This window comes from Falco cherrug, chromosome Z, assembly GCF_023634085.1.
Source record: "Falco cherrug isolate bFalChe1 chromosome Z, bFalChe1.pri, whole genome shotgun sequence".
NCBI lineage: Eukaryota > Metazoa > Chordata > Aves > Falconiformes > Falconidae > Falco > Falco cherrug.
The window spans coordinates 48331508-48346616 of NC_073720.1; the positions used below are offsets into that span (position 1 = coordinate 48331508).

The 15109-nt window shown below is 46.6% G+C and overlaps 1 protein-coding gene across 2 annotated transcripts; it reads left to right on the forward strand.

The window, feature by feature from the left end:
- Positions 1-963: 963 nt before the first annotated feature.
- GADD45G (growth arrest and DNA damage inducible gamma) lies at positions 964-2663 on the forward strand. 2 transcript variants are annotated; one of them, XM_055699855.1, is made up of 4 exons: positions 964-1113; positions 1225-1326; positions 1405-1618; positions 1988-2663. In XM_055699855.1, exons 1-4 carry the CDS (start codon positions 1061-1063, stop codon positions 2096-2098), a joined length of 480 nt encoding a protein of 159 aa, XP_055555830.1. In that variant the 5' UTR covers positions 964-1060; the 3' UTR covers positions 2099-2663. The 2 variants fall into 2 exon arrangements, with proteins under 2 accessions (XP_055555830.1, XP_055555831.1); XM_055699856.1 differs by lacking the exon at positions 1225-1326 and having other exon boundaries at positions 988-1113.
- The last annotated feature ends 12446 nt before the right edge of the window (positions 2664-15109 follow it).

Consider the following 15109-nt stretch of genomic DNA (forward strand, 5'->3'; position numbering starts at 1 on the left):
CCCTGGGCAGGCGGCCTGCCTTGACGTCCTGCAAGACGGCAGGCTTGACCGTCCTCAGGGGAAGAGGGTTTCCTTGACTCCACCTGAGCTTCTGAGTGCAGCTTGTGCCCGTTGCCCCGCTACGCATTCCCGTGAAGACCCCGGCCCTGTCTTCTCGATGACAGCCCCGCAGGGCTGCCCGGTGCCCCCCCGGGCGGTGCCTGCCCCCGGGCGGCCCGGCCCCAGCCCCCAGCCCCCAGCCCCCAGCCCCCAGCCCCCAGCCCGCACGGCGCCTCGGGCCCGCAGGGGAGCTCGCTCCGGGCCGCCGGCCGTGTCCCCTGCCGGGGGCGCCGCAACAGACACTGCGCGGCTGCTGCCTCCGAGCGCTGCGCGGGGGCGGGTTATCGCCCCCCGACCCACCGCCCGGGGCACGGCGGGCCCGCACTGCCGCCCAGCGTGCTGCTGCCGCCGCGGCCCCGGAACAGCGCTGCTCCCCAGCCACGGGCTGTCCCTTCCTGGGAGCAGGACTTGGAATCTGCGTTTGCCGAAATCATGTCGATACAAATCTGTGTTTTAAATTCCTCCCTGCACTACGTGGATTTTCGGTTCCGGTCTCGGACAGAAATCGCCCCGGTACTCTCCAGCGGCTGAACGCACCGGGACGGTGCGCGCCGGCAGCTGGCCACAGCCCAGCGGGTGCTACGGCCGCAGGCGGCGCGGCGCGGCGCAGCCCGACCCGGCCCCCGGCCCCAGGGCCCGCGGGCGCAGGGGCGTGTGCCTCCGCTCCGCCCCGCCCCCACCCCGCTCCCTTCCCACGTGGCCTCCCGGCACGAGCCGTCCGCTCCTCCCCCCTCCCCCCCCGCTTCCTCCCCGGCGCGCGCCGATTAGCATAATAAGGTCCCCCCGCTCTCCCCTGCCGGCCAATGGGAGCCCAGGAGGCGCCGCCAGCTGCCGGCGCGGCGGCCGCGCGGACTATAAGTAGGGCGGGCGGCGGGAGGGTGCCCCGGAGTGCTGTGGCGCTGCCTGCCGAGCCGCGCCGAGCTGGGACTCGGCCGCCGCCGCGCTGTGGGGACCCGCTGCTATGACTCTGGAGGAAGTCCACGGACAGGAACCAGTGCCTGCGGGCCACGACTGGTACGTGCGGACGGGCGCGGGTGGGCTGGGGCCGGCGGGGCGAGGGGAGCGGGGCGGCCGTTGGGGCCGGTTGCGGCGCCGCGCTGATTGTCGCCTTCCCCCGGCGCGCAGGATGCAGGGCGCCGGCAAGGCCCTCCACGAGCTGCTGGTGTCGGCGCAGCGCCGCGGCTGCCTCACCGCCGGGGTCTACGAGTCGGCCAAGCTGATGAATGTGTAAGTACGGTGGGGCGCGGGGGCCGGGGGGTGCCAGGCGCCTGCCGCGGGGCTCAACGCGCTGCACCCCTCTTGCAGCGACCCTGACAACGTCGCCTTCTGCGTGCTGGCCGCAGACGAGGAGGACGAGGGGGACATTGCCCTGCAGATCCACTTCACCCTGATCCAGGCCTTCTGCTGCGAGAACGACATTGACATCGTGCGAGTGAACGACGTGGCCAAGCTGGCTGCCATCGTGGGGCCCAGCGAGGAGCCCGGCGAGCCGCGGGACCTGCACTGCATCCTCATCACGGTGGGTGCCCGTGCGGGGCGCTGCCCGCCGGGGCTGTGCCTGCGCTGCCGGCCGGGGCCGGGGCCTGCGGGGGTGGCCCCGTCTCCCGCTGTGAGTCAGAGCCTCTCCTGGGCAGGGGAAGGGGGCTTGGTACACGCCGTGCAGCGAGGCAGCTGAAGAGGGGGAGGAGGAGTAGTAGGCTACGTTTCTCGTAACTGAGTTTCCTCTGTTGCCTACAAGGGTAACGTCTCTGCTTCCTGCGTTGTTTCTGTCCTGACACTGACAATCTGAAAATGCCTTGTGTCCTAAGCTGATGCTTCTGTATGTCTTGTGATGACCTCAGCTGGTGGGCAGCACTCACGGTGTGCAACTTTTTTTTCTTTCTGGCAGAACCCAGATGAAGATGGCTGGAAGGACCCTGCCCTTGAAAAGCTGAACTTGTTTTGTGAGGAGTGCCGAAATGTCAATGACTGGGTACCAACTATTACCCTGCCTGAGTGATGGTGACCTGGTGCACTGGGGAGGCTGAAACCTTTGTTGCATTCTCAATGTGGCGTGGGTTCACTGAAGTGTGCAACAAGCTGCTGATTCCATGGATTAACCTGGTCAAGAGACTGGATTAAAGTCACCCAGACTGGCATACAGTGGGCTTTTCTGGAGGAGAAAGAAGAGAACAGCTTGCCTCACCAGTGAGCCCCAGGCTGTGCAACAGTGGAGAGGCTGACATACCATGGAACTGTAAGAAGTATTGCAAGTTTCTTGGTCAGGTGGAGCTGTTTCAGAAGGCAGAGAGATGGTTGAGGGAAGTGGGCCAAAACTTTCCAGAGGGACTGGACAGAGTACTGTAACTAGGAACTGTTTGTGCTGTCTACAAAGCACAGAGAAGAAAGCTTCAATATTTGATGGACTTCCAGGGACTGGCTACTAGGCAAATACAGAGACTTTAAAGCAGACAGACTTAAACAGGCCTCCTGGGTCACTCTGCAGAACTGGTTTAATAATGCAATAATTTTTATTGAAATATTTGTTGCTATTGATGCTTTCATAATAAATTTTTGACAATTAAGCTCTGGGAGTGTCTTACTTACTGGGTGGGGAAGCATGTCACTGAAATTACCACTAATGTTTTGCTTGTGTGCTGCAGTCGAAGGTATACTCCACAGTAATGGAGCTATTGCTCAAATACTTTCCTGGGCCAGCTGAATGCAGAGCTTTGCAACAGCTGCTTATTGCAACAGCTTGCAAGACTAAGGAGCTGTGTGCTTAATGAGCTCACTTATTGTAATAGGTGGTCTTTGTAGTCTACTGAAGGAACACAATAAATGCTAGAAACATGGATTTGTAGAGTACAGACCTCCAGTAAATTGCATCATTAGTTCTTAAATATAACTTGAACTCATTCAGGGCTGCAGTGTTCCTACTTGCCAGAAGCAGCTTAAGTGTGATGGGGGGGCTGCGAAACTCCTTAGATGTCAAACACATCTAACATTTTCTTTGATTAGAATGACATCTTTAAATCTAAAACTAGCTAATAGTGAATAAACCACATCTGCCACAAGCTGCTCTCAGATTGCCATATGCTATAACAATAGAAGCTGTCACTCCAGAAGCCAATTTTGCAAAACCTAATTGCATGACAACACCAGATTAAAGTCTGAAACAATTTAAGGATGGTGTGGCTTTTTTTAGAGGTTCTGTCATGGAAAGTTAATGATTTGGCCCTATGTTAAAAGGGAAAATACCACTTTCATTGCTATGCACAATCTATAACGCTAAAATGGCATAGCAGTGATCCCTTCTCCAGAGACCAAGAAAGTCAAACTACTCACTTCCTCTATAGACACTAAAAATACTCAGTTATCACAATTACATTTCCCCTAGGCTGTCTTGCAGTGATTGACAGTAGCACTTGCTGAAAAGTAATTTTGACATGGGGTATCTTAAACAGTTGTGGTTTTGGGGAAACGGCTTGCTCTTGGTTTCATTGTTCTTGATAAGGGAAGTTCAAATTCAGCTCCAGCGTTCCTGGAATATGCTCCCTTGTACAGGAGGTATCTAGCACTGCTTGGCCTTTGTTACTGTCTTGTGAGAAGCTGTAGGATGGGAATGCAACCAGAGTTTAGGCCAAAGTTAAAACTACAGGGGCCTAAGACCTCTGCAAGTATTTGTTCTTGCACTTAAGATACAGGATGTTCTGCACAGCCTGTTTTTCTTAACCTGCGCTCATCAACTGGTGTCTGCTTCAGGACTTTTGAGAAAAGTCACGCGGAAGAGCTAAGAGACCAAACAGCTTTGGCAGCTGTGATAACAGAAACTGCCTAAGGCAATTGCCTCGGTACCTAGAAAATAGCAAGTCTGGATTCTTGAGTTTTTTATATTTTTCCCTTAGTAAATGCAAGTTTCATCATTTACAATAGTTTTACAGTTGAGGAACATATTTCTGTTCTTTGCTTGGGGCCTAATCAGTTCTCAGAGCCAAGAGCAGATTGAACTGTCCTGAAATCAACTTTTATGTAAAGTGTAAGAAGCACTTTACAGCCTTGAGTGGTTTAAACAAAAGCCCGAGAAGATCGAAGGAGCGCAACCGATTTGCTGGCTGAGGCAGTAGGCATGGATAGTTGTAGCTGGTAGGAAGTTAAACTTTCCAGCTCTTATGGAAGAAATATATTACGCAGCAAACACTGAAATTAGTGAGGTGACACTAAAATACCCTTGTGAGGATGTTGCCTCTAGTCCCTTAGAAAGACGGGTGGCTGACCTTTGCCTCCCCAGCAGTCTTGTGAAGCTAGCTGTAAGCTGTGCCTCATGAGAGGTACACAATTTCTTATTTTAGTGACCCATACAATTCTCCTGAAATCCCTTCTGGCTCAATGCAGATACCCTGTAATGCAAATAGTATTACACTGAGTTAGCCTGCAAATGTTATTAATATGGCATTGCAATCAAAGGCAGCTGTAACTTGCAAGTCATGTGCTGCTGCAAATATCTGTAATGATCAACACTACTCAATGTAGCAAAAATTCAGCAGTTGGTATCTACTGATACAAGTAGACTTGATCTTTACATGCTCAGATATATAACTCTGCAAGGAGCAACGATACAGTGTTAAAGATAGACAGTAGACTTGGGTATTACAGGCTGTGGTGGGGATAGCTGGTCAGGAGATATTGGTTGGCTCACCAGATGTCCAGGGTGTTTTTTCAGGTATCTGAGGGATCTGGAGGGTCGGGACAATAACCTCTTGTGTCAGGGAGCAGTGTCCTGTGTACCTCACCTTCCCAGGAAATAAGTGTCCAGCGCAGGAGCACTACGGGTTTGCAGGGAGGACTTTGCAAAGTGTGGACTTTGCAAAAAGTTTGCAAGGACTTCTGGGAGCTCCGCCAAGGGGCCTGCACCCCAGCTGTGTTGCATGGTCTTCACAGGATGGCTTGCTTTGTGCCATGGTGGGCCACATCAGGGGCACTGGGGGCGAGACTGAGGTTAATAGTTGTTAGTAATAAAGGTGGTTCTCCAGGACATGGGACAACCTAGTGACACAGCAGGAGGTGCAGGACGTGGAGCGGAGTCACAGCGCAGTTGTTCTGGCTCTGCTTCTGAAAGTCTGCTTTCCATCAGGCCCTTCACTTGTGTGCCACTATCTGATCAAAACTGTCTATTTAAATATCACGATCATAGACATTTGTGTTGTGCTGTCTATCCTTATAAGTACATTTTTGTAATGCAGTGATGTATAAAGTTTCATTTAAAATTTTTTTGAGCAATGGGTTTACGCTTTTCTGCCTGAGCATCTATTTCACCATCTAATAGTGCTGACTGACAGGAATTTCCCCTCCTATGCTGTTTCCTTTTCTTAATGCTGTTTTCTTCCTGTTGCACTCCTGTGCATCACTTTTCTTTCTTTTGTGGTTATAGATGATGAGCTTCTTTTTAGATGCCTGATTCTTTTAGTGTATGCTATATTGAGTTAACTGCCTTATCATCATATCAGGATATATGTATGCATACTGGCACACAGGATACAGTTGTAAACAATGCTTTCTCTTTGCTGTTGAGTAGGATATACTAAAAGGAAGAGAATAAAAGGTGTGTTAGAAAGAGGCAGGCAAACTGCTGCACAGAATAATGTTTGCAAAAAACCTGTGCGTATGCTTGGTGACCTGCTCAAACAACGTTTATAGCAGTGGATGATTAGAGAGGGAATGCTGACATGTCCTCTGCAGCCTTAGAGGTCTGCAGACTGGTGGGGTTTTAGCTGCAGGTGGAAGCTGTTTAAATGAACGTATGTTCTGCAAGGAGGTAATGTTTGCAAAAACGATAGTGGCAGAAGCATGTCATAGCACCACTGGCTGACACATAAGGGAGACCTGGCTCATGTCAGCAAGTCTATTAACTCCAGCTCTCAGATCCTCTGTCATCAGGAGGAAAGAGCAGCATGTGCCCAGGTTAAGCCATGGAAGTATACAGACAGTATATTACTAGTGGGAGCAAATGCCATCACATGTGTGAGCAAGAGAGGTGCGAGGAGAAGGATGTGTGACTATTGTATTCCTTGTAGGGACACACATTGTGGTCAGCTGTGCTCACGACTGTGCATCCACAGGACCTCATTCATTGTAAAGCAGCAGTGGCAGAAAAAAGGAGTTTGGTGGAGGGGTGGAGCTGTACAGACAGGACATATGCCTCGCCAGAGCCATTCTTTCTACAGGTTTTTATGAAAACTGCCTCTCCTTCCTGCTCATTCCTTATCTGCTTCATCATGGCAGGTATAATTTGCTCGCTTTGTAAAGTCTGAACACGCCATGGTAGGATATTGGAAAAGCTGAGTTAATGCTTCACATGTAATTATTTCATACTCAGTGAGTGAATACTCCCAGTATTCTTCACTGTCCCACAGTAAGATACCATTATACACAGCATTCAGGATGTTGGAGTGTATGTGAAGTATTAATTTGAATGTATTGATATAATCAGATTGCAGACATAACAGTTGTAGTGCCTGTAAAATCTCCTCCAATCTCCCACTGCACTGGCATATGACTATTTTGCCATGCTTATTTTCTGATTTTTATGTGTGGAAAGAACACAGAATTATTTTCTTATGTGTGTCTAATGCTCTCTGTGGAGCTGACTTTACTGTGAAAAGCTGGTATGAATGCACACTGCTGATTAAAAACCACTTTGTGCAACTTTTTTTCCCCCTCCTGACTGGAGAGATAGCCAGAGAGATATAACGAGAGGCTTACTGATTGGTTTAATATTTCCTGTGTGCTACAACTGATGAGAAAAAAGCCACTCTTTTTTTGAGGAGAGCTCCTGGAACTCCCTGTAGAAACTCCAACATGTTATAATCCATTGCAGAACAGTGATAAAATTTAACAAAGAGCACCCGAGATGAATTTTGATATCAGATACAAATTTTACTGTCCACCACACCATGAAGCTAAGAATTTTCAGAGCAGTGAATCTAAGGTGTGCTTTCCACTTCCCATTTTGGGGCAGCTACAGCAGCCTAGCTGTTGCATCCTACCGAAGCCAGTAGGAAGCAATGGTGCTTAGTAATTTCTATATAAGTGCCTAAGCAAGTAACTAAGGCCCTAAGTTTCAAACCTGTCTTCCAGAAACAAGGTACCTCAATTAGATACCTACTAGGTACATTCAGATACCTGTATGCCTAGCTGGGAGCCCAGAGTCAAAGCTCTTCAACAAATCAGCTTATTTAGCTATACAGCCATTAACCTTAGTTAGCAGACTTGAGGCTTTACTCTTCTGCTTAAGAATGTGCACTGCAGGGCACAGCTGCATAAGTGTTTTAGCTTGGGTCAGTTGGGTGGCTGAAATGAATTGGTGCATCTTCACCTGTTAACCTGCTTTCGTTCACATGGCAGAACAGAGTTGGAGCATGCAAACAGGATTTCACTTGGAAGAAACCAAGCCAGAAGACATACTCTAAAGGACTGGCTAATGCTTTCTGGCTGCTATTGGGCATTCAGTTCACGGGACCACACTTGAGGTACATACAGCACAATTATTTGCTGATCAAGAATAAATAGGCAAGTCTTGGCAATAAAAGAAGAGAAATATGTTGGCCTGCTTTTCACAAAAGAAGAGATTTTAGTGGAATACACATACCAATTTGTTGTAAACAATTGTATGCTCTTGAATTAACAGGGTTAAAAATCTGCTTTGGCAGCAGCTTGCTGAACTTAATTGTTTCTGAGGCAAGAATGATGAATGAGACTGTTTCTAGAAGTGGTTGCCAAAGATGTTTTGTTTTTTTTTTAATAGACCAGCACTGCCCAACTGGCAGCGTCAGGACAGATTTGCCTGGCCCATTGCCTTTGTGCTTGAGGAGCAGGTGGCCCCATGGGCCATGCATGGTGATCCTGCCCCACTGCTGTTCCACCCCATAGGACAGCTGGGGCACTGTGTGAGCCTTGTGCCGGCCGAAGCAGAGGCTGTCCCCAACATGGAACCTGTCCTCTTCAGTTGCCACTCATTATGTGGCTGGACCTTCTTCATAGGTACAATGGTACACAATACTTGCAGATGACTGCCAGATGACATAAGGATGAATAGGAGTGTACCCCAAGAGAAAATATTACATTGAGGTTTGAATCACTGGACTAAATTGTTACAGTGTCACAAACCATTGTTTTAATACAGATATGTGCAAGGTGATGCATCTTCTTGCATGGTAGGAGATGATAGCTTCTGAATGGGAGACTATGGAATCTTACACCAGTGCCAATGTTTATTGCTGTTTTACAATGTTTCTGTGCTTTAAGTTTGGTTATGTTGGAAGCCAACTGCTTACTGTAGGCTGTTTATCTGCATGTAAGTGTTAATGCATCAGAAAAACACATACTGTGATTATAGGTGGTTTCATGCTGTTGAAGGCATGTTTATTCAATGTAAGGAATGAAGTGCAATCTAGTTGGATACAGTTCAAAGCAGAACTTCACTTTTTCTGAAGTATCAGTTGTATCTTTCACTAATACAGATGTTCTCTGTCTTACATACTGCTGTTTCTGTAGTGCTATAAAGTTCTTCAAATAAACTGCTGAAGAAGAAACCAATAACAAGCACTGCATGGTTTGTACTAAATGACTGTGTTATTTGGACAGTAGCCTTCCCAGAGTGCTGCAGAGGAATGGTAGATGGGCTGCGCACAGCCTGTCCTGTCTGGGGTGGGAACTGCTTATCCCCAGTGATGTCAGGCTCAGCCTTGCAAAGGTCGCTGCTGCGCTGAGTCGAACTGCGTCAAACAAGTTTAAAAACAGGTGCTTGGTTGTGCTTCAAGGCCATGGGTAATAGAAGCATGCTTTCTGCCTCTTAAACATGATGACAAAAATTGTTCCAGGTTTCTCTAACCACCAGGCTAGCAAGTCTAATTTAAAGCAAAGGTAGACTGTGTGGCTTTCTGGAAAGAGGCATTTTCCAATCCAGAATCTGGTTTCTTGATTTAAATGAATTTCAAAAAGTGCAGTTTGTTTGCTTTGATAATATCTAAAACAGCTTTCAGGTGCATGGCCATCCTGCATGGCCTACAATACATGTGAAAATATTGTTTACTTGGGAAGAATATCATGTTTTTATCCCTATGCTAAGGTACCTTTTGAATTTCATAAGGTTTTCTTCAATTCAAGATACGGGTAATATGTAAAACAATTCCCAATAATTTAGAGCAAAGTCCCAAGAAGCACTAGAGGAGCTGGACAGCTAAATTAAATAAATAGATAAACCATGCTAGCAATGAATCATGGTAGTTGTACTTGCAAAATGATTCAGACATGTTTCCAGAAGAGACACAATGCATTTACCTGAACAGAGTACATGCATCCTCATGGTGTGTATACAAAAGAGCATCACTGCATATTTATGTATACACACAGGAAGGAGATGCAGAATGATTCAAATCTGACACTACATAAATAGGGTTGTATTTTGTCTCTGTGTGTTCTGCTCCATCTTTTGTAAGAAGATAATTTACCACTGGAACAGTGCTACAGAATGGAATTCCTTGGCTTGCCACTTTTTGAAGCTTGCCTTTTTTAACAGAAAAAACAACAACAAACAAACTTGTTACTATGCTGTGAAGGTCTGGCTGTGACACACTTCCCATGGGGCAGGTCACTTAGTAAAAAACCAAAGCAACACTAGGAAAACCATGCAAAGTGCTTCTCAGCTGTTGTACCTCCTCTACCCCTACTTCTCCCATGGTGTCTGGCATGTGTTTTCAAAGAAATATTTGTCTCATGCTACGCTTCTCAACAATTGTCAATTCACTGCTGTCAAGGGCTCATGACTTGGCATCTGAGCTGCAGGAGCTGATGAGGTAGCACTGAATTTATGCAGGCAAGAAGGGAGTGGGTTGTGCAAGAGCTTGTCTTGCAGAGCAGCTAAAGGCAACACAGCACGGTGCTTTTCAAAGCAATGGCATAATATATTTTTGACATCATAATTACTCCATGTCTACCCAATAAGAAATACATGCTGCTCTGTAGCCGGTTGGCCAGAGGAGCTAAATGGTGCTCTACCTAGCTTGAGTGTGGAAGCAGCAGAAACTGCCTTTTGAGGAAGGACACCTGCAGAGATACAGCTGAGTGGAAGTCGTCAGGTGTGGAAATGCTCACTGGAGTCTGGTGGCAGGACGAGGTTTCCAATACCTACAGTTGCGGCACTGAACCCCTGGTGGAGCTCCACACCGAATTTTTGAACCAGCTGGCCACGGGACCAGAGCTCTTGAAAAGGACTAAGCCCTACAATGTCTGTAAAAATTGGGGATCAGGTAGGTCAGAGCAGTTCAGTGCCTTGACTGATGCCAAGCCTGCTGTGTGTCTCACAACTTATTACAGACTCTAGAGAGTCTTCTTTGGAGAAAGGATTTCTAAATGCTTCAGCTGTAGAAGCAGCATCAGGCAGCATGCACCATAAGATAAACATCGAGAGGAAACCATGCTCTAGAGCTCGTGAATGTTGTAACAGCCCTGCTGCATCACCTGAATTACAGGTGGCGATCTGCATGGAACTGAAGACGAATACGATGCTTTGTTTGTGAGGTAAACATTTGGCTGGCCTTGCTGAACTTTGACCTGAATTACTAATAACTTACTGTGGTGTGTCCTTTAAAGCAAATTGCAGTGTTAATTATGATAATAAACCTGTGCAGGCCAGATCCAGGAGGACCCTGCAAAGAAGATGCTGGAGGACGCTCTGCTCCCAGAAGTGCTGACGTTACTGTTCAAGCCTTGGCTGGTGAAGGACATTTCGCAAGAACTGGTTCCCCACCTCCCAAACCTGCATTTCTCCCACTCAGGCCCCCATCCTGCGTTGCTGCCTCTGCAGAGCCTGCAGCTGCAGACATACCGTTCCCCGTGCCGCTTCCCCGTGCAGGAGTGGGCTGCCCCGGGCTCTCCAGCTTTCTGGAGGCCTCTCTATAAGGTTTGGTTACCCTCTCTGGGTGTCTGCCAGTGCCTCTTTCACAGGAGCTGAAGTAAAGGCAGGACAAGGTAGCAAACACGTCACCGGCTGTTGCTTTCTGAGATGCCAAAGGTGCAGTGGCTGCAGGGGTGGTTCTGGCCCCTGGGATCCCGAGGTGGCCAAGTTGCCTGACCCTCCTGCCCCAGAGTAAGGGGCTTCCTCCCTGCCCCAGCCTCACAGAGCTCCCCATTGCCCAGCTGACTTACCTACGCCGAGCCAACTGCTTACCGGCTGAAAGCGTAACGTGGACAGGTTCCCCACAGCTGCCTGGAGATACAGGGAATATTAGAAGACTTGAGAAAACTTAAGGACCTGCAGTCTTTTCCACCAGCTGGAGGCAAGATTTCCTTTTCTGGTAAGTGCAGAAGAAAGCAGCCTCCTGATTCAGCTTTTGCAGTAATATTCTAATCTGCCATAGGCATACTGTTCACTGATATGAAAACCGAACGTATCCCACAACTGAAGTCACCAAGTACACTTACGTAAAGGCTTTCAGAGCAACAGCATATCAGCTGGTAGGGGCTGCTACTAGAATCTAAGGTTTCTTTGTTTCTTAGCAGCAGATGATTTCCTCTCCTAGGGCAATTATGTAGCCTAATTGCCTGTAATAATCATCCCTGTTAAACGTGTGCAAATGCCAGCCCTTCTTCTTTCTGCAGTGTCTCTACCAACTTTCTGCTTCCAAGCAGCAGAGATGGTCTCCACATATTTAGAAAACACAGGTAATGTTGCAGAACACAGGATTTTATTTTCTGAAGCCCTTCATTGATGCTGTTATTGGTGCCTAAGCTGTTACTAAACAAACAAACAAACAAAATCACACACACAAAAAAGAGAAAAAAGATAAATGTTGTTTCTGAAATGTGACCTATTCCTGAAAGTTTCGTTGTCCTTCCAATTCCTTCTAGCTGTTTGGCATGTGTTTATTTTTAACAGTTCTTTGTATTCATTCTTTTTGTAAGATACCAATTAGATATATCAATGCTAGACTCTGCTGTGCTGCATTGCGACAATTTTTGAAAGTAAATGGCAAAACCCACAAAAAAGTCACAGGATATACAGTGGCAGGATGGATTAGGTAATATAAGACATCTTTGTCACTACTGAGTTTTGTGGTTTCATTTAGATGTTATCAGTGTTTTCTTCCTAGCAGATAATGTAGCAATACATAGCCATTCAAAAATATGTTTTACAGCATTCACATATGTGAACAGTGAGCAATGTAGCTTGATTTTTGGACAAAGTTCAGCAAAATACATAACCATACAGGTTCAGAACAAATGTCCATCCAGCCTTATACTTTTTTCTGTCTGTAGCCAAGAGCAGATGTCTAGAGAAGGGTACGAGAAAAGGACAAACACATAGGGATCCTTCCTCTATGTGATAATGTTAAGAAACTTGCAGTTGTGGGACTTTCTGTTCCTAGCACTGTGGCACCAATATATATTTTCAACATACTCTGCTTAGAATCTGAATCCTTGAAATTCAGGTGCCGGCAACAGGTACATGGTAAGTGCACAGGGAAGTCAAAAGCATATCAAAAGGGTCACGGAAGAAGGACCGTACCCCCCTAAATACAGAAAAAGAGTTCACACAAGTTTAGAGGTGGAGTGTGTAAAGATGTTTGGGTAGGGGGTTGTTCACTTCCCTGCAGCCTGCTCCCATAGATCCTCTCCTCATTAGAAAAGTGGAAGGGGAAGCTACATACTCTGCTTCCTTTTACAGAGAGATGTATTGTTGCAAGGGTCCAGTGACCATGCCTGTAAGTATGGCTTTTCCATGAGGGGACCACAAGCCTTCCCTGTTAACTTTGGCTGGAAGGAAGGACTTTTATTCTGATTAAGTGGTGTTTTAGAACTCGGGGAAGGCTGTACTGCTTACTAAGGACAAATGACTGCGGTTCAATGTATGCATTTGATAGCAGTACTTTGACAATTATCTAATGCCTGTTGTTGCCACTGAAGTAAAAAAAGGCAACTGTAACAGCCTCATCACTGCTAAAGATGAGTAATAAGGTTCAGTGGTACCTGATTAATGTAGGCACAGTTTATTGTAACTTAAAATACAGGGAGAGGGACAAATAAAATTTATTTGGAGGAACATCTTTGATGAAAGTAGAAATTTTAACCAGTAACTCTTCAGAGACTCTGGAAGTGAAGTTCTATTGGTGGGTCAGAAAGGTTTTCTTGTATGATTGGGCAGGGACAAATTTCTGTGAAAAGCTGCATACCATGACCTGGATGTGAGTGTGTTCAAAGAGGTATAAATTCCTTGCAATTTGGAAATTGAACAAAAATAAGAGATGTCAGCTCTTGAGGTCCAGGTGTCAGTCCAAGAATTTTCTGGTGCCATCCAGTTTCATTGGCTGGAGGCTTGTTCTAACTTATATGGGCTTAAGAGCCCCCAAGTATTCAGGGTTTGCGCTACCTAAAAGTCACTGTGATGAGGTGGCCAACAGGGCTGGCTCTCAGCCCACTTTGCCCAGTGAACTGTCTCAGCGTGGGTATATCCAGGTGAGCATTAGGACCTCTGATGGTGATAGGACAGAAGTCAGGGGAGACTTTAAAGGCAAAGACCACAACTTGTCTCCTGAATTCTGAGCTGAACGTGTGGATCTGGGCAAAGATGCAGGAAGGCAGCCATTGTCTGAAACCAAAATTAAGGGTTACCTGCAACAAAGATGCCATCTGTATTACTGCTCAAGAAATGCTTTCATCTTTAGGAGTTTTGCTAAAACAGTATTATTTTATACACCCTAGGTGTTGGTAAGTAAGCAGGGAGCCCATAGTATTCAGGAAACCCAAGGTGAGAAGCCAATGGCTGACAAAATTACATCAAATAAAGCTGAGTAAACCTGAAGGGTTACTTCATCCCACCCAAATCATACAACAGAGGCAGTGTTATTTTGGGCCCTATCACTTTACATGTGCATGCACACAAGTCATATTAGTCATTGCTGTGTATCTTGAAGAGATGTGGATAAAACTGCACACCAGTTAACTCTAATTTGGCCCTTTCTGTGAGGAGTGTCAGTCTTTTGTTGTTGCAAATTCTCCCAAATGGAAACATTCATGCCCTTTCTCCAGGGAGATTTAATTGCTTGACCATTATTTTTTTCCAGGCATAAGCAGAACAGGCCTGGACATTAGAACCACTGACTTTTGCATCCCCCTGAGAGGAGCAGAAAATCCAGCACAGATTAGAAGAACCTTTCCTCTGCATATGGTGCTGCTCATTATAAGGGACATGTAATAACACTGCAGAAATAATAAATATTTCTGCAGAAGCTGAAGGAATCATGGGGCCTCTGTTTATGGATGTATTTATCATAGCAGGATATTGTTCCAGAATGAAAACTCAGAAAGAGCAGCCACTGAAAACAGTTTTGCAAACTGCCACACGTACATAATTAATAGAGTGTGCTGCTGCTGCAGAAAAAGGAGTGATGCTGTGCTTAACATTAATAGGAAGCTGTAAACACTGGGCCAAACTACCATGGTGATAGCCTTGTCCAATTCAATGGGTTGAGATAAGAGCTAAATCTGGCATCTTGCAACTGTCTCCCTTGGGAGGCTGCACACATGCCTCGAAGTCCTGCGAGATTTATCCCATCCTTGACTTTTGCTGCTATTTGTGTGATAATGAGAATGGTGACCTCCCGACCACTTTAGAAGCATCATGCCAGTGCAGTCCATTTTGCAGAAGGATCTGAAACACCCAGTGCCTATGCTTAGCTAGATACCCTTTTCAAAGGTGGGGGCATGGTATAGCGAAGATATGTCCTTATTACTTTATTCATGGGTTTTATATATATAAAAAAATGTATTTATATATTACTTTACGGTTTAGTTGTGTTCAGCTTTACTTAGCTTCTGCTTCTCCTGGAAACTGTTTCTGTGTTTACTTTTGCTCTGTACTTTTAATTAGAGGCAACACCTAGGTCTTAATGTTGAAATATTAGATTCCTTTATGGATGCAGTGTGTGCAGCCCCCTTCAAAAAACAAAGCAGAACAAGAAAACACACTTTCATT